This window comes from Oncorhynchus mykiss, chromosome 21, assembly GCF_057628025.1.
Source record: "Oncorhynchus mykiss isolate SJ-2025 chromosome 21, ASM5762802v1, whole genome shotgun sequence".
NCBI lineage: Eukaryota > Metazoa > Chordata > Actinopteri > Salmoniformes > Salmonidae > Oncorhynchus > Oncorhynchus mykiss.
This window is the reverse complement of record NC_143042.1, coordinates 57,477,501-57,496,164: the sequence shown is the minus strand read 5'-3', so window position 1 is coordinate 57,496,164 and position 18,664 is coordinate 57,477,501. Positions and strand designations below refer to the sequence as shown.

General features: G+C 47.4%; 1 protein-coding gene across 6 annotated transcripts in view; it reads left to right on the top strand.

Annotated features, from left to right (window-relative positions):
* Positions 1-18,664, top strand: part of LOC110510008 (sodium/hydrogen exchanger 9B2) — a 32,995-nt gene that overhangs the window by 4,316 nt on the left and 10,015 nt on the right. For 3 of the 6 annotated variants that reach the window (XM_090213355.1, XM_090213359.1, XM_090213360.1), the window contains exons 2-8: positions 1,889-1,988; positions 2,736-2,906; positions 3,234-3,376; positions 10,986-11,113; positions 16,535-16,710; positions 17,778-17,884; positions 18,384-18,533. In XM_090213355.1, the coding sequence (XP_090069481.1) occupies positions 1,895-1,988; positions 2,736-2,906; positions 3,234-3,376; positions 10,986-11,113; positions 16,535-16,710; positions 17,778-17,884; positions 18,384-18,533 (969 nt within the window). In that variant the 5' untranslated portion in view covers positions 1,889-1,894. Of the gene's footprint in view, positions 1-1,007; positions 1,206-1,888; positions 1,989-2,735; positions 2,907-3,233; positions 3,377-10,985; positions 11,114-16,534; positions 16,711-17,777; positions 17,885-18,383; positions 18,534-18,664 lie in introns of those variants that run through there. The other 3 variants (XM_090213356.1, XM_090213358.1, XM_090213357.1) reach the window with 3 other exon arrangements.

The following is an 18,664-nucleotide window of genomic DNA, read 5'->3' as shown; positions in this document are numbered from 1 at the left end:
GTTGTTATAACCATTACCAGTCTCTACCAGTGGTAGTGTTGTTATAACCATTACCAGTCTCAACCAGTGGTAGTGTTGTAACCGTTACCAGTCTCTACCAGTGGTAGTGTTATAACAGGTCTTTACCAGTGGTATTGTTATAACAAGTCTCTATCAGTGGTAGTGTTGTTATAACCTTAACCAGTCTCTACCAGTGGTAGTGTTGTTATAACCATTAACCGCCTCTACCAGTGGTAGTGTTATAACCACTACCAGTCTCTACCAGTGGTGGTGTTATAACCAGTCTCTACCCGTGGTAGTGTTGTTATAACCATTACCAGTCTCTACCAGTGGTAGTGTAGTTATAACCATTACCAGTCTCTACCAGTGGTAGTGTTGTTATAACCTTTACCAGTCTCTACCAGTGGTAGTGGTATAACCATTACCAGTCTCTACCAGTGGTAGTGTTATAACCATTACCAGTCTCTACCAGTGGTAGTGTTATAACCAGTCTCTACCAGTGGTAGTGTTATAACCAGTCTCTACCAGTGGTAGTGTTATAACCAGTCTCTACCGGTGGTAGTGTTATAACCAGTCTCTACCAGTGGTAGTGTTATAGCCAGTCTCTACCAATGGTGATGTTATAACCATTTCCAGTCTCTACCAGTGGTAGTGTTGCTATATCCAGTCTCTACCAGTGGTAGTGTTATAACCAGTCTCTACCAATGGCAGTGTTATAACAACTAACAGTCTCTAGCAGTGGTAGTGTTGTAACCATTACCAGTCTCTACCAGTGGTAGTGTTGTTATAACCTTTACCAGTCTCTACCAGTGGTAGTGTTGTTATAACCTTTACCAGTCTCTACCAGTGGTAGTGGTATAACCATTACCAGTCTCTTCCAGTGGTAGTGTTATAACCATTACCAGTCTCTACCAGTGGTAGTGTTATAACCAGTCTCTACCAGTGGTAGTGTTATTACCAGTCTCTACCAGTGGTAGTGTTATAACCAGTCTCTCTCTACCAGTGGTAGTGTTGTTATATCCAGTCTCTACCCGTGGTAGTGTTATAACCAGTCTCTACCAGTGATAGTTCAGCTGAACTGCAGTCTAAATGTAGCTATCTGACCTTTTCGTCCTGCTACTCCAGAAACTGCAACACCTTTTCACTTACATTATGCTGTTGCTGTTCAGACTTCTCTTGATCATTGTGGATCCAGTGGAGAGAAGGTTTGTTTATTTTCTTTATTTTATTTAACGAGGCAAGTAAGTGAAGAACAAATTCTTATTTTCGATGACGGCCTAGGAACAGTGGGTTAACTGGCCTAGGAACAGTGGGTTAACTAATCTAGGACCAGTGGGTTAACTGGTCTAAGAACAGTGGGTTAACTGGTCTAGGAACAGTGGGTTAACTGGTCTAGGAACAGTGGGTTAACTGGTCTAGGAACAGTGGGTTAACTGGTCTAGGAACAGTGGTTTAACTGGCCTAGGAACAGTGGGTTAACTAATCTAGGACCAGTGGGTTAACTGGTCTAAGAACAGTGGGTTAACTGGTCTAGGAACAGTGGGTTAACTGTCTTGTTCAGGGGCAGAACGACAGATTTGTACCTTGTCAGCTCTGGGAATTGAACTTGCAACCTTTCGGTTACTAGTCCAAAACTCTAACCCTGTGTGTATGTGTGTGTGTGTGTGTGTGTATGTGTGTGTGTGTGTGTGTCTGCGTGTGTGTGTCTGTGTGTGTGTCTGTGTGTGTGTGTGTGTCTGTGTGTGTGTGTCTGCGTGTGTGTGCGTGCGCGTGCTTGCGTGTACGTGAGAGCGCGTGTGTGCGCGTGTGTGCGTGTGTGTGTGTCTGTGTGTGCGTGTGTGTGTGTGTGTGTCTTCGTGTGTGCGCGTGCGCGTGTGTGTGTGTCCAGGTGAGGATGACGATGTTGGACTGTTCTTCTTGCTGTTCCTGGGTCAGCAGACTGAGATGTCCCCGACCTCACGGCTTTCTAGCCCACGTTATTACCAAAGGTAAGATGTGTGTGTGTGTGTGTGTGACAGTGTGTGTGTGTGTGTGACAGTGTGTGTGTGTGTGTGTGTGTGTGACTGTGTGTGTGTGACAGTGTGTGTGTGTGTGTGACTGTGTGTGTGTGACAGTGTGTGTGTGTGTGTGTGTGTGTGTGTGTGACTGTGTGTGTGTGACAGTGTGTGTGTTGGGGATCAAATCATTAATGATTAAGACATTCAGTTTCATATAAATTGCTGACTAGTGCGGTATCCTGCTAACAATGTTAAACTGAAAAGATGATCTAGTGTGTGTTAACCCTTTGTGTGTCTCCCTCTATCTAGACTGTTAACCCTTTGGGTGTCTCCGTCTATCTAGACTGTTAACCCTTTGGGTGTCTCCCTCTATCTAGACTGTTAACCCTTTGTGTGTCTCTATCTAGACTGTTAATAACCCTTTGGGTGTCTCCCTCTATCTAGACTGTTAACCCTTTGTGTGTCTCTATCTAGACTGTTAACCCTTTGGGTGTCTCCCTCTATCTAGACTGTTAACCCTTTGGGTGTCTCCCTCTATCTAGACTGTTAACCCTTTGTGTGTCTCCCTCTATCTAGACTGTTAACCCTTTGGGTGTCTCCCTCCCTCTATCTAGTGTGTGTGTGTGTGTGTGTGTGTGTGTGTTAACCCTTTGTGTGTCTCCCTCCCTCTATCTAGTGTGTGTGTGTGTGTGTGTGTGTGTGTGTTAACCCTTTGTGTGTCTCCCTCCCTCCATCTAGTGTGTCTGGGAGCGTTGTTGTTTGGGGTGGTCTGGTCCATCGCTGAGAAGGAGTGTTATCCAGGGGGGAATCTGTTCGGCATCACCATCTTGTTTCTCTGTGCTGTGTGTGGAGGAAAACTGGTCGGACTGATCCAAATCCCCACAATGCCCCCCTTCCCCCCTTTAGTTGGTACGTTCCAGTATTTGTCTGATGGAGTGACTTACTGGTGTGGATTTCAACAGTGTGTGTGTGTGTTTGTGTTTGTGTTTGTGTTCTGAGTGTGTGTGTGTGTGTGTGTGTGTGTGTGTGTGTGTGTGTGTGTGTGTGTGTGTGTGTGTGTGTGTGTTTTTGTGCGTGTGTCTTCCAAGTATGTTACTAGCAGGGTTCGTCCTGTCTGTAACTGATGCTGTGTGTGTCTGTGTGTCTGTGTGTGTGTGTGTGTGTGTGTGTGTGTGTGTGTGTGTGTGTGTGTGTGTGTGTGTGTGTGTGTGTGTGTGTGTGTGTGTGTGTGAACAGGTATGTTGCTGGCAGGTCTGGTGCTGCGTAACGTACCGTACGTAACTGAGGCGGTCCACATTGAGCAGACCTGGTCAGCAGCTCTGAGGAACGTCGCTCTGGCCATCATACTGACCCGTGCTGGACTGGGCCTCGACCCTTCGGTACGGAGGGAGGGAGGGAGGGAGGCAGGGGAGGAGGGAGGGAGGGAGGGAGGGAGGGAGGGAGGGAGGGAGGGAGGGAGGGAGGGAGGGAGGGAGGGAGGGATAGAGAGAGAGAGAGAGAGAGAGAGAGAGAGAGAGAAAAAGAGAGAGAGAGAGAGAGAGAGAGAGAGAGAGAAAAAGAGAGAGAGAGAGAGAGAGAGAGAAAAAGAGAGAGAGAGAGAGAGAGAGAGAGAGAGAAAAAGAGAGAGAGAGAGAGAGAGAGAGAAAAAGAGAGAGAGAGAGATAGAGAGAGAGAGAGATAGAGAGAGAGAGTTTTTTGAGTTTTAAATCATCTTTATTGGGTCTGGTAACCCACAACACAATAAAACCACAGTTACACATCAATTACAAACACAACTCCAATTCCTCCTCCACAGTAACTAAACACAACAGCCTCTGAATACCCCATATACTCAAAAACAGATCAATATTGTTAACCAGTTTGTAATAGGCAAACTCAACCCTCAGTCTCGCTGCCAACATTCCCTCCAGCATTGCCACCACATCCACAGACCCCTGTCCCCGAATACTGTTCTTTCATGTCCTCCATATTGCTAATTTGGCTGCTCCCTGACACAAAATTAAGCAAAGTAACCTCACCCCTTCGACTAAATTTGTACTATAGCCCAAATATAAACAGTTGGGAGGAGAACACCTCTCCCAAAGCTGAGAACCAAGAAGTGATCAGGTCAATCATCCCGACCAACCTGGGATACTCTAAGAACAGATGTGCCAGAGTTTCAGACGCAGCACAGAATGGACACCCTCCCCAACAGTAGGGTCCAGGTGTACCAGATGCATGTTGGTGGCTATAGCTCCATGTATTATCCTCCATTGGAGGTCAGCTGTCCTCTTATCAATAGGCAGTTTGTATAATGATCGCTAACAGCCTTATGGGGAGGCACCTGGACCAAACACACCCGCCCACCTCGTCGATTTTACCCCTTCCAGGGAAGAGGCATGGGACACTTTTACACAAATGTTGTAAATGGCCTTCTTTCCCTCCTCCTTGAACTCCCCCATCTCCTTGAACTCCCCCATCTCCTTGAACTCCCCCATCTCCTTGAACTCCCCCACCTCCTTGAACTCCCCCACCTCCTTGAACTCCCCCATCTCCTTGAACTCCCCCACCTCCTTGAACTCCCCCACCTCCTTGAACTCCCCCATCTCCTTGAACTCCCCCACCTCCTTGAACTCCCCCACCTCCTTGAACTCCCTCCCTCACCTCCTTGAACTCCCCCACCTCCTTGAACTCCCCCATTTCCTTGAACTCTCCCACCTCCTTGAACTCCCTCCCTCACCTCCTTGAACTCCCCCACCTCCTTGAACTCCCCCATCTCCTTGAACTCCCCCATCTCCTTGAACTCCCCCACCTCCTTGAACTCCCCCACCTCCTTGAACTCCCCCATCTCCTTGAACTCCCCCATCTCCTTGAACTCCCCCACCTCCTTGAACTCCCCCACCTCCTTGAACTCCCCCAGCTCCGGGGAAGGAAAGCTGCATCCCCACGTCCTCCTCGAATGCCCCCACCGCAGCACTAACAATCAGTGCAGGGAACACATCACCCAGACCCTCCTTCCACCGATCAGAATTGGAAGTGTCAGTCACATACTGCAGATGAAGCACTGGCAAGGAGTCGCAGACCTCAGCGACGACCTTCCTCAGTAGGCGAGATGACCGGATCCCCGCTCTTTCTCCAGCTCCTCCAGCGATCTGCTCCTACTCCACATAAGATGACCCAGCGTAGTACACCCCACACCTAACAGGCTGAACTCAGAGCACAGGACTAGATGGCAGTGTTATAAAAAAGAGGCTCTTCAAAAAGCCACATCTCTGGTGGCGTACTGGCCTTACGGGACATGTTGAAAACTCTCCAAGCCTGCATGACAGACTTATAGAATAGAGACAGAACAGACAAATCACCCTCCTCTATAGCTTTAAGATGAAACTCTCCAAGCCTGTATAACAGACTCATAGAATGGAGACAGGCCAGACAAATCACCCTCCTCTATAGCTTTAAGATGAAACTCTCCAAGCCTGTATAACAGACTCATAGAATGGAGACAGGCCAGACAAAATCACCCTCCTCTATAGCTTTAAGATGAAACTCTCCAAGCCTGTATAACAGACTTACAGAATGGAGACAGGCCAGAAAAATCACCCTCCTCCAGCTTTAAGAGGAAAGGGTGCTTGACTAAGCCCAAAGAGCCCGCTCTCCTCATCAGTGTGTAGGCTGTTGTCAACCCAGCTAGAACCGTCACTGTACAACAGTCTCTGGACTGCTAGAACCATCACAGTACAACAGTCGCTGGGCTGCTAGAACCGTCACAGTACAACAGTCTCTGAGCTGCTGGAACCAACACAGTACAACAGTCTCTGGGCTGCTAGAACCGTCCCTGGACAACAGTCTCTGGGCTGCTTGAAGCCGGAAAGCCATGATCCTGGAAGAAATGTCCACCAGGCCTTGCCCAACCTCGTGCAGTGGCAGGTACAGGGCTGCAGCTTTAATCCAGTGTTGTCCAGACAAGAATAAATTGACAAGGGTCCTCTGAAGCCCTTGTATCAGACCCCCCCGGTGGCTGTAAAATCATTAGTCTGTGCCACAGGGTAGAGGCAGCAAGATTATTAGCTACCAGTACCCTTCTCCTATAAGACAGCTGGAGTAGCACTCATTTCCACCTTGACAGTCTTGACACTTTCTCCACTACACCCTCCCAGTTCTTTTTCTGAAATACATCAGAGCCTAGAAAACCCCCCAAAGTCTCTGCCTCTCTCACTGAATCATCCCATCTCTGCCCCCCTGGTAACTGTGGAGCAGACCCCGTCTGAATCCCCCCTGGTAACCATGGAGCAGACCCAGTCTGAAGCCCCCCTGGTAACCGTGGAGCAGACCCAGTCTGAAGCCCCCCTGGTGACCGTGGAGCGGACCCCGTCTGAATCCCCCCTGGTAACTGTGGAGCGGACCCAGTCTGAAGTCCCCCTGGTAACCGTGGAGCGGACCCCGTCTGAAACCCCCCTGGTAACCGTCCTGGTAACAGTGGAGCGGACCCCGTCTGAAACCCCCCTGGTAACCGTGGAGCGGACCCCGTCTGAAACCCCCCTGGTAACCGTGGAGCGGACCCCGTCTGAAACCCCCCTGGTAACCGTGGAGCGGACCCCGTCTGAAACGCCCCTGTAACCGTGGAGAGGACCCCGTCTGAAGCCCCCCTGGTAACTGTGGAGCGGACCCTGTCTGAACCCCCCCTGTAACCATGGAGCGGACCCCGTCTGAAACCCCCTGGTAACTGTGGAGCAGACCCCGTCTGAAGCCCCCCTGGTAACTGTGGAGCAGACCCCGTCTGAAACCCCCCTGGTAACCGTGGACCGGACCCCGTCTGAAGCCCCCCTGGTAACTGTGGAGCGGACCCCGTCTGAAACCCCCCTGGTAACCGTGGAGCGGACCCCGTCTGAAACCCCCCTGGTAACTGTGGAGCGGACCCCGTCTGAAACCCCCCTAGTAACCGTGGAGCGGACCCCGTCTGAAACCCCCCTGGTAACTGTGGAGCGGACCCCGTCTGAAACCCCCCTGGTAACTGTGGAGCGGACCCCGTCTGAAACCCCCCTAGTAACCGTGGAGCGGACCCCGTCTGAAACCCCCCTGGTAACCGTGGAACGGACCCCGTCTGAAACCCCCCTGGTAACTGTGGAGCGGACCCCCATCTGAAACCCCCCTGGCTGCTCTGCCGCTGTCGGTCCCCCTCTCCCTACATCAGTGGGCCCAGGCGTTACGATGACCACCTCTCCCTACATCAGTGGGCCCAGGTGTTACGAGGACCACCTCTCCCTACATCAGTGGGCCCAGGCGTTATGAGGCCCACCTCTCCCTACATCAGTGGGCCCAGGCGTTATGAGGCCCACCTCTCCCTACATCAGTGGGCCCAGGCGTTATGAGGACCACCTCTCCCTACATCAGTGGGCCCAGGCGTTACGATGACCACCTCTCCCTACATCAGTGGGCCCAGGCGTTACGAGGACCACCTCTCCCTACATCAGTGGGCCCAGGCGTTACGATGACCACCTCTCCCTACATCAGTGGGCCCAGGCGTTACGATGACCACCTCTCCCTACATCAGAGGGCCCAGGTGTTACGAGGACCACCTCTCCCTACATCAGTGGGCCCAGACGTTACGATGACCACCTCTCCCTACATCAGAGGGCCCAGGTGTTACGAGGACCACCTCTCCCTACATCAGTGGGCCCAGACGTTACGATGACCACCTCTCCCTACATCAGTGGGCCCAGGCGTTACGATGACCACCTCTCTCTACATCAGAGGGCCCAGGTGTTACGAGGACCACCTCTCCCTACATCAGTGGGCCCAGGCGTTATGAGGACCACCTCTCCCTACATCAGTGGGCCCAGGTGTTACGAGGACCACCTCTCCCTACATCAGAGGGCCCAGGTGTTACGAGGACCACCTCTCCCTACATCAGTGGGCCCAGGCATGACGAGGACCACCTCTCCCTACATCAGTGAGCCCAGGTGTTACGAGGACCACCTCTCCCTACATCAGTGGGCCCAGGGGTTACGAGGACCACCTCTCCCTACATCAGTGGGCCCAGGGGTTACGAGGACCACCTCTCCCTACATCAGTGGGCCCAGGGGTTACGAGGACCACCTCTCCCTACATCAGTGGGCCCAGGCGTTACGAAGACCACCTCTCCCTACATCAGTGGGCCCAGGCGTTATGAGGCCCACCTCTCCCTACATCAGTGGGCCCAGGCGTTACGAAGACCACCTCTCCCTACATCAGTGGGCCCAGGCGATACGATGACCACCTCTCCCTACATCAGTGGACCCAGGCGTTACGAGGACCACCTCTCCCTACATCAGTGGGCCCAGGCGTTACGAGGACCACCTCTCCCTACATCAGTGGGCCCAGGCGTTACGAGGACCACCTCTCCCTACATCAGTGGGCCCAGGCGTTACGAGGACCACCTCTCCCTACATCAGTGGGCCCAGGCGTTATGAGGACCACCTCTCCCTACATCAGAGGGCCCAGGTGTTACGAGGACCACCTCTCCCTACATCAGTGGGCCCAGGTGTTACGATGACCACCTCTCCCTACATCAGAGGGCCCAGGCGTTATGAGGACCACCTCTCCCTACATCAGAGGGCCCAGGCGTTACGAGGACCACCTCTCCCTACATCAGTGGGCCCAGGGGTTATGAGGACCACCTCTCCCTACATCAGTGGGCCCAGGCGTTATGAGGACCACCTCTCCCTACATCAGTGGGCCCAGGCGTTACCATGACCACCTGCGCCCCTCCCTCGGCCTTCTCCCTTTTCGGGTAAGCATGTCGCTTATGACCAACATCCCCACACTCAAAACACAGTTGACTACCCGTACCAGCATAAGTCGTATACAGTCTATTGTCATACTTGACTTTAAACAATAACTCCGAAGTCTGCTCCGGTGAGTCCAAAAACTGTCGTTTCACCTGTCGCCGAAACGACAGAACCTGTTTCAACGCCGGGTGTTTGAAATGACAGAACCTGTTTCAAAGCCGAGTGTTTGAAATGACAGAACCTGTTTCAAAGACAAGTGTTTGCAACCTAACGGAACAATCTTAACTGAACTTGCAAATTTCCCAAACCGTAATAACTCACGCTCCAATAGCTCATTGGGAATAAACGGAGGTACATTCGAAATCGTTACCCTTGTTTACGGAGAAAAAAAGCAGCGTAACTTGAATAAACATTAAGAGGTACACCATGCTCAACCATCTGATCAACCAGACTCTTCTTTAAGAAGTACACCATGCTCAACCATACGATCTACAAGACTCTTCTTTAAGAAGTACACCATGCTCAACCATACGATCTACAAAACTCTTCTTTAAGAAGTACACCATGCTCAACCATCTGATCAACCAGACTCTTCTTTAAGAAGTACACCATGCTCAACCATCTGATCAACCAGACTCTTCTTTAAGAAGTACACCATGCTCAACCATCTGATCAACCAGACACTCTTCTTTAAGAAGTACACCATGCTCAACCATCCGATCAACAAGACACTCTTCTTTAAGAAGTACACCATGCTCAACCATCTGATCAACAAGACTCTTCTTTAAGAAGTACACCTTGCTCAACCATAAGATCAACAAGACACCCTTCTTTAAGAAGTACACCATGCTCAACCATCCAATCAACAAGACACTCTTCTTTAAGAAGTACACCATGCTCAACCATACGATCAACCAGACACTTCTTTAGTACACCATGCTCAACCATACGATCAACCAGACACTTCTTTAGTACAACATGCTCAACCATCTGATCAACAAGACACTCTTCTTTAAGAAGTACACCATGCTCAACCATCTGATCAACAAGACACTCTTCTTTAAGAAGTACACCATGCTCAACCATCTGATCAACAAGACTCTTCTTTAGTACACCATGCTCAACCATACGATCTACAAGACTCTTCTTTAAGAAGTACACCATGCTCAACCATACGATCAACAAGACACTCTTCTTTAAGAAGTACACCATGCTCAACCATACGATCTACAAGACTCTTCTTTAAGAAGTACACCATGCTCAACCATCTGATCAACCAGACTCTTCTTTAAGAAGTACACCATGCTCAACCATCTGATCAACCAGACTCTTCTTTAAGAAGTACACCATGCTCAACCATCTGATCAACCAGACACTCTTCTTTAAGAAGTACACCATGCTCAACCATCCGATCAACAAGACACTCTTCTTTAAGAAGTACACCATGCTCAACCATCTGATCAACAAGACTCTTCTTTAAGAAGTACACCTTGCTCAACCATAAGATCAACAAGACACCCTTCTTTAAGAAGTACACCATGCTCAACCATCCAATCAACAAGACACTCTTCTTTAAGAAGTACACCATGCTCAACCATACGATCAACCAGACACTTCTTTAGTACGCCATGCTCAACCATACGATCAACCAGACACTTCTTTAGTACAACATGCTCAACCATCTGATCAACAAGACACTCTTCTTTAAGAAGTACACCATGCTCAACCATCTGATCAACAAGACACTCTTCTTTAAGAAGTACACCATGCTCAACCATCTGATCAACAAGACTCTTCTTTAGTACACCATGCTCAACCATACGATCTACAAGACTCTTCTTTAAGAAGTACACCATGCTCAACCATACGATCAACAAGACACTCTTCTTTAAGAAGTACACCATGCTCAACCATACGATCTACAAGACTCTTCTTTAAGAAGTACACCATGCTCAACCATACGATCAACAAGACACTCTTCTTTAAGAAGTACACCATGCTCAACCATACGATCAACAAGACACTCTTCTTTAAGAAGTACACCATGCTCAACCATACGATCTACAAGACTCTCTTCTTTAGGAAAAAACACCACCACTTTATTCATCCGTGACACATAAGCAACAGAGAGAGGGAGGGAGGGAGAGAGAGAGAGAGAGAGAGAGAGAGGGAGGGAGAGAGAGAGAGAGAGAGAGAGATTTCTCTATGGGTTTTTACAGCTGAAGGTGTATGTGTTTAACAGGCTCTCCGCAGACTCAAGGCGGTGTGTGTGCGACTGGCAGTAGGACCGTGTACAGTGGAGGCATCAACAGTAGCTGTGATGTCTCACTTCCTGATGGGCTTGCCCTGGGTCTGGGGATTCGTACTGGGGTAAACACACACACCTCAACACAGTGTTACCTCTAGACAACATTAGCTGTGATGTCTCACTTCCTGATGGGCTTGCCCTGGGTCTGGGGATTCGTACTGGGGTAAACACACACACCTCAACACAGTGTTACCTCTAGACAACATTAGCTGTGATGTCTCACTTCCTGATGGGCTTGACCTGGGTCTGGGGATTCGTACTGGGGTAAACACACACACCTCAACACAGTGTTACCTCTAGACAACATTAGCTGTGATGTCTCACTTCCTGATGGGCTTGCCCTGGGTCTGGGGATTCGTACTGGGGTAAACACACACACCTCAACACAGTGTTACCTCTAGACAACATTAGCTGTGATGTCTCACTTCCTGATGGGCTTGCCCTGGGTCTGGGGATTCGTACTGGGGTAAACTCACACCTCAACACAGTGTTACCTCTAGACAACATTAGCTGTAATGTCTCACTTCCTGATGGGCTTGCCCTGGGTCTGGGGATTCGTACTGGGGTAAACTCACACCTCAACACAGTGTTACCTCTAGACAACATTAGCTGTGATGTCTCACTTCCTGATGGGCTTGCCCTGGGTCTGGGGATTCGTACTGGGGTAAACTCACACCTCAACACAGTGTTACCTTTTTGGGTTGTAGGGTTTGTAATTCATTCAAGGTAATTGGATAATCCAGTGGGTTCTGGTAGTCTTAAATTGTTGATTCTAAGATTTGTATTTGATCATGTATATGTTTTTGCTGTTTGTTCTTTGTTATAGAGCCAACAAGTTTGGAGAAGTGGTTTACCCATTTATCCCCGTTTTGGATAGATAACTCTTCATGTTGTTAATTGTTTAGTGAGTCCAAATTTTCCCAGAGGTGGTTAGATTCTATGGATTCTTCAGTTATATTGAGATGATTTCTGACGTGCTGTTCCTTCTTTTTCCGTAGTGTATTTCTGTATTGTTTTAGTGATTCACCATAGTGAAGGTGTAGACTCAGGTTTTCTAGAGGCTCTATGTTTTTGGTTGGACAGGTTTCTCAATTTCTTTCTTAGAATTTTGCATTCTTCATCAAACCATTTGTCATTGTTGTTAGTTTTCTTAGGTGGTCTGCTTGACATTTTTTAGATTTGATAGGGATGCTGAGAGATCAAATATACTGTTTAGGTTTTTCTACTGCCAAGTTTACATCTTCACTATTACAGTGAAACATTTTGTCCGGGAAATTGTCTAAAAGGGATTGAATTTGTTGTTTTTTGGTAGGTTTACAAACTGCATTCCATCGATAGCATTTCTTAATGTTACTCAGTTCCTTTGGCTTTGATGCCTCATGATTGAGTATTGCTCTGTTCAAGTAGACTGTGATTGTGCTGTGGTCTGATAGGGGTGTCAGTGGGCTGACTGTGAACGCTCTGAGAGACTCTGGGTTGAGGTCAGTGATAAAGTAGTCTACAGTACTACTGCCAAGAGATTAGTTATAGGTGTACCTACCATAGGAGTCCCCTCGAAGCCTACCATTGACTATGTATATACCCAGCGTGCGACAGAGCTGCAGGAGTTGTGACCCGTTTCTGTTGGTTATGTTATGCCTAAAAGGTATTGAATTTGTTGTTGCCTAATAGTGTTTTGGTAGGTTTCCACACTACTTTCCTTCCATCTATAGCATTTCTTAATATTATTCCGTTCCTTTGATGCTTCAAGATTGAGTATTGCTCTGTTCAAGTAGACTGTGATTTTGCTGTGATCTGATAGGGGTGATCCCCAAGGATTGGAAAGCTGCCGCAGTCATCCCCCTCTTCAAAGGGGGAGACACCCTGGACCCAAACTGTTACAGACCTATATCCATCCTGCCCTGCCTATCTAAGGTCTTCGAAAGCCAAGTCAACAAACAGGTCACTGACCATCTCGAATCCCACTGTACCTTCTCCGCTGTGCAATCTGGTTTCAGAGCTGGTCATGGGTGCACCTCAGCCACGCTCAAGGTACTAACCAATATCATAACCGGCATCGATAAAAGACAGTACTGTGCAGCCGTCTTCATCGACCTTGCCAAGGCTTTCGACTCTGTCAATCACCATATTCTTATCGGCAGACTCAGTAGCCTCGGTTTTTCTGATGACTGCCTTGCCTGGTTCACCAACTACTTTGCAAACAGAGTTCAGTGTGTCAAATCGGAGGGCATGCTGTCCGGACCTCTGGCAGTCTCTATGGGGGTGCCACAGGGTTCAATTCTCGGGCCGACTCTTTTCTCTGTATACATCAATGATGTTGCTCTTGCTGCGGGCGATTCCCTGATCCACCTCTACGCAGACGACACCATTCTATATACTTCCGGCCCGTCCTTGGACACTGTGCTATCTAACCTCCAAACAAGCTTCAATGCCATACAACACTCCTTCCGTGGCCTCCAACTGCTCTTAAACGCTAGTAAAACCAAATGCATGCTTTTCAACCGTTCGCTGCCTGCACCCGCACGCCTGACCAGCATCATCACCCTGGATGGTTCCGACCTTGAATATGTGGACATCTATAAGTACCTAGGTGTCTGGCTAGACTGTAAACTCTCCTTCCAGACTCATATCAAACATCTCAAATCGAAAATCTAATCTAGAGTCGGCTTTCTATTCCGCAACAAAGCCTCCTTCACTCACGCCGCCAAACTTACCCTAGTAAAACTGACTATCCTACCGATCCTCGACTTCGGCGACGTCATCTTCAAAATTGCTTCCAACACTCTACTCAGCAAACTGGATGCAGTTTATCACAGTGCCATCCGTTTTGTCACTAAAGCACCTTATACCACCCACCACTGCGACCTGTATGCTCTAGTCGGCTGGCCCTCGCTACATATTCGTCGCCAGACCCACTGGCTCCAGGTCATCTACAAGTCCATGCTAGGTAAAGCTTGCCTTATCTCAGTTCACTGGTCACGATGGCAACACCCACCCGTAGCACGCGCTCCAGCAGGTGTTTCTCACTGATCATCCCTAAAGCCAACACCTCATTTGGCCGCCTTTCGTTCCAGTTCTCTGCTGCCTCTGATTGGAACGAATTGCAAAAATCGCTGAAGTTGGAGACTTTTATCTCCCTCACCAACTTCAAACATCTGCTATCTGAGCAGCTAACCGATCGCTGCAGCTGTACATAGTCTATCGGTAAATAGCCCACCCATCTTTACCTACCTCATCCCCATACTGTTTTTATTTATTTACTTTTCTGCTCTTTTGCACACCAATATCTCTACCTGTACATGACCATCTGATAATTTATCACACCAGTTTTAATCTGCATAATTGTAATTATTCGCCTACCTCCTCATGCCTTTTGCACACAATGTATATAGACTCTCTTTTTTTCTACTGTGTTATTGACTTGTTTATTGTTTACTCCATGTGTAACTCTGTGTTGTCTGTTCACACTGCTATGCTTTATCTTGGCCAGGTCGCAGTTGCAAATGAGAACTTGTTCTCAACTAGCCTACCTGGTTAAATAAAGGTGTTCTCAACTAGCCTACCTGGTTAAATAAAGGTGTTCTCAACTAGCCTGGTTAAATAAAGGTGTTCTCAACTAGCCTACCTGGTTAAATAAAATAAAACAAAAGAAATTGGGTGACGCTCTAAGAGACTCTGGGTTGAGGTCAGTGATAGTCGTGTCTTTACTATCATTAACTGAAGAATTAGTTATCAAATAACTCTCTGTAATTAGTATTACGCAATTAAACTGATTAATCATGTAACTGTAATTAACTAGGAAGTCGGGACAGGCCTCTCTCATCTTTTTAAGTGGGAGAACTTGCACAATTGGTGGCTGACTAAATACTTTTTTGCCCCACTGTATATATATATATATATATATATTACACAGTGTTTTAACAATGTACAAATGGTTAAAGTACACAAGGGAAAATAAATCAACATAAATATGGATTGTATTTACAATGGTGTGTGTTCTTCACTGGTTGACCTTTTCTCGTGGCAACAGGTCACACATCTTGCTGCTGTGATGGCACACTGTGGAATTTCACCCAGTAGAAATGGGAGTTTTTCAAAATTGGGTTTGTTTTCGAATTCTTTGTGGATCTGTGTAATCTGAGGGAAATATGTCTCTCTAATATGGTCATACATTGGGCAGGATGTTAGGAAGTGCAGCTCAGTTTCCACCTCATTTTGTGGGCAGTGAGCACATAGCCTGTCTTCTCTTGATAGCCATGTCTGCCTACGGCGGCCTTTCTCAATAGCAAGGCTATGCTCACTGAGTCTGTACATAGTCAAAGCTTTCCTTAAGTTTGGGTCAGTCACAGTTGTCAGGTATTCTGCCACTGTGTACTCTGTGTGTAGGGACAAATAGCATTCTAGTTTGCTTAGTTTTTTTGTTAATTCTTTCCAATGTGTCAAGTAATTATCTTTTTGTTTTCTCGTGATTTGGTTGGGTCTAATTGTGTTGCTGTCCTGGGGCTCTGTGGGGTCTGTTTGTGTTTGTGAACAGAGCCCCAGGACCAGCTTGCTTAGGGGACTCTTCTCCAGGTTCATCTCTCTGTAGGTGATGGCTTTGTTATGGAAGGTTTGGGAATCGCTTCCTTTTAGGTGGTTGTAGAATTTAACGGCTCTTTTCTGGATGTTGATAATTAGTGGGTATCGGCCTAATTCTGCTCTGCATTATTTGGTGTTCTACGTTGTACACGGAGGGTATTTTTGCAGAATTCTGCATGCAGAGTCTCAATTTGGTGTTTGTCCCATTTTGTGAATTCTTGGTTAGAGAGAGGACCCCAGACCTCACAATGGGCTCTATGACTGATTCAAGTATTTTTAGCCAGATCCTAATTGGTATGTGGAAATTTATGTTCCTTTTGATGGCATAGAATGCCCTTCTTGCCTTGTCTCTCAGATCATTCACAGCTTTGTGGAAGTTACCTGTGGTGCTGATGTTTAGGCCAAGGTATGTATCGTTTTTTGTGTCTAGATGGAATTTGTATTTGTGGTCCTGGCGACTGGACCTTTTTTGGAACACCATTATTTTGGTCTTACTAAGATTTACTGTCAGGGTCCAGGTCTGACAGAATCTGTGCAGAAGATCTAGGTGCTGCTGTAGGCCCTCCTTGGCTGGTGACAGAAGCACCAGATCATCAGCAAACAGTAGATATTTGACTTCGGATTCTAGTAGGGTGAGGCCGGGTGCTGCAGACTATTTTAATCTCTCTCTCTCTCTCTCTTTCTCTCTCTCTCTCTCTCTCTCTCTCCCTCTCCCGTTCTCTCTCTCTCGCTGTCTCATTCTCTCTCTCTCTCCCTTTCTCTCTCTCTCTCTCCCTTTTTCTCTCTCCCTTTTTCTCTCTCTTTTTCTCTGTCTCTCTCTCTCTCTCTCCCTCCCCCTTCTCTCTCTCTCTCTCTCTCTCTCTCTCTCTCTCTCTCTCTCTCTCTCTCTCCCTCTCTGTCTCTAGGTTTGTTCTGAGTGCTGTATCCCCAGCGGTGGTGGTGCCCTCCATGTTGTTACTCCAGAAGGATGGCTACGGCGTAGAGAAGGGAATCCCTACTCTGCTGATGGCTGCTGGGAGTTTTGATGACATCCTGGCCATCACAGCATTCACCACCTCTCTGGGCGTGGCCTTTGCCTCAGGTAACACACCTGGATGTACATTAGACATACACACACACACACACACACTCAAATTAGTAGTAGATATTCATCCATGTGGATCGTCACATTTCAAAGTGTTTAAGGTGAAGTTTAGATACAAACTCTGAAATGTTAAGGTTAGGTGTAAGTTTAGGCATTAAGTACACATTCTTAAGGTTAACTCTGAATAGTTACATGCAACCTTGGGCACCAGAGGAAGATGCTTGAAGGTAACAGCTCTCACTGTTTCCCCCTAGTGGCCAGGTTTCATTTCTTCTGACACGGAGGGACGTGGAATATTGAATTGTACAACGAACGGGTGACCTGGTTGATGTAAAAACATGACAAGCTGATGACTAGGGTTATGTGTATGTTTCCTATAGACTCTACATGTCTCAACATACTAAAGGGCTGTTTCCTGTAGTCTCTACATGTCTCAACATACTAAAGGCTGTTTCCTGTAGTCTCTACATGTCTCAACATACTAAAGGCTGTTTCCTGTAGTCTCAACATACTGTTTCCTGTAGTCTCTACATGTCTCAACATACTAAAGGCTGTTTCCTGTAGTCTCTACATGTCTCAACATACTAAAGGCTGTTTCCTGTAGTCTCAACATACTAAAGGCTGTTTCCTGTAGTCTCAACATACTAAAGGCTGTTTCCTGTAGTCTCTACATGTCTCAACATACTAAAGACTGTTTCCTGTAGTCTCTACATGTCTCAACATACTAAAGACTGTTTCCTGTAGTCTCTACATGTCTCAACATACTAAAGACTGTTTCCTGTAGTCTCTACATGTCTCAACATACTAAGGGCTGTTTCCTGTAGTCTCTACATGTCTCAACATACTAAAGGCTGTTTCCTGTAGTCTCAACATACTAAAGACTGTGTCCTGTAGTCTCAACATACTAAAGACTGTTTCCTGTAGACTCTACATGTCTCAACATACTAAAGACTGTTTCCTGTAGTCTCTACATGTCTCAACATACTAAAGGCTGTTTCCTGTAGTCTCAACATACTAAAGACTGTTTCCTGTAGACTCAACATACTAAAGGCTGTTTCCTGTAGACTCGACATGGCTCAATGTGATGAAAGGCGTGCTAGAGGTGGTAGGAGGATCAGCGGCTGGCCTGGTGCTAGGACTCTTCATCTGTTTCTTCCCCAGTCAGGATCAGGTAAAGACCCACCTGTCTTCCTTCCCTGAGACCAGGTCCAAAGTAGTGCACTACATAGGGAATAGGGTTCTATAGGGCTCTGGTCTAAAGTAGTGCACTATATAGGGAATAGGATTCTATAGGGCTCTGGTCTAAAGTAGTGCACTATGTAGGGAATAGGGTTATATAGGGTTCTGGTCTAAAGTAGTGCACTATGTAGGGAATAGGATTCTATAGGGCTCTGGTCTAAAGTAGTGCACTATGTAGGGAATAGGGTTCTATAGGGCTCTGGTCTAAAGTAGTGCACTATATAGGGAATAGGATTCTATAGGGCTCTGGTCTAAAGTAATGCACTATGTAGGGAATAGGGTTCTATAGGGTTCTGGTCTAAAGTAGTGCACTATGTAGGGAATAGGGTTCCATTTGGGATGCAATCCCCATGGAGTATATTTGTTTGTGGATGTTGAAATGTGAGTCTGCTGGTTTAAGTCTCTCTGTCTATCTCTCTCCTTCTCTTTAGGAGGAATTGGTATTGAGGAGAAGTGTCATGTTACTGGGTCTGTCTGTGTTTGCTGTGTTTGGGAGCCATGTAGCAGGGTTCTCTGGTGCAGGGGGACTCTGTACTCTGGTCATGGCCTTCATAGCTGCGCTGGGCTGGGGGGAAGCGAAGGTCAGTGTGTTTATAAAGTATTTATTTTGTACTTTATAATGTAGTTTCAACAACCTTGCTGTGTGCCCCAGTGGTTGTAGTGTTTACTCTGTGTTTATAATGTGTTTATGAAGTGTTAGAACATGTTTATA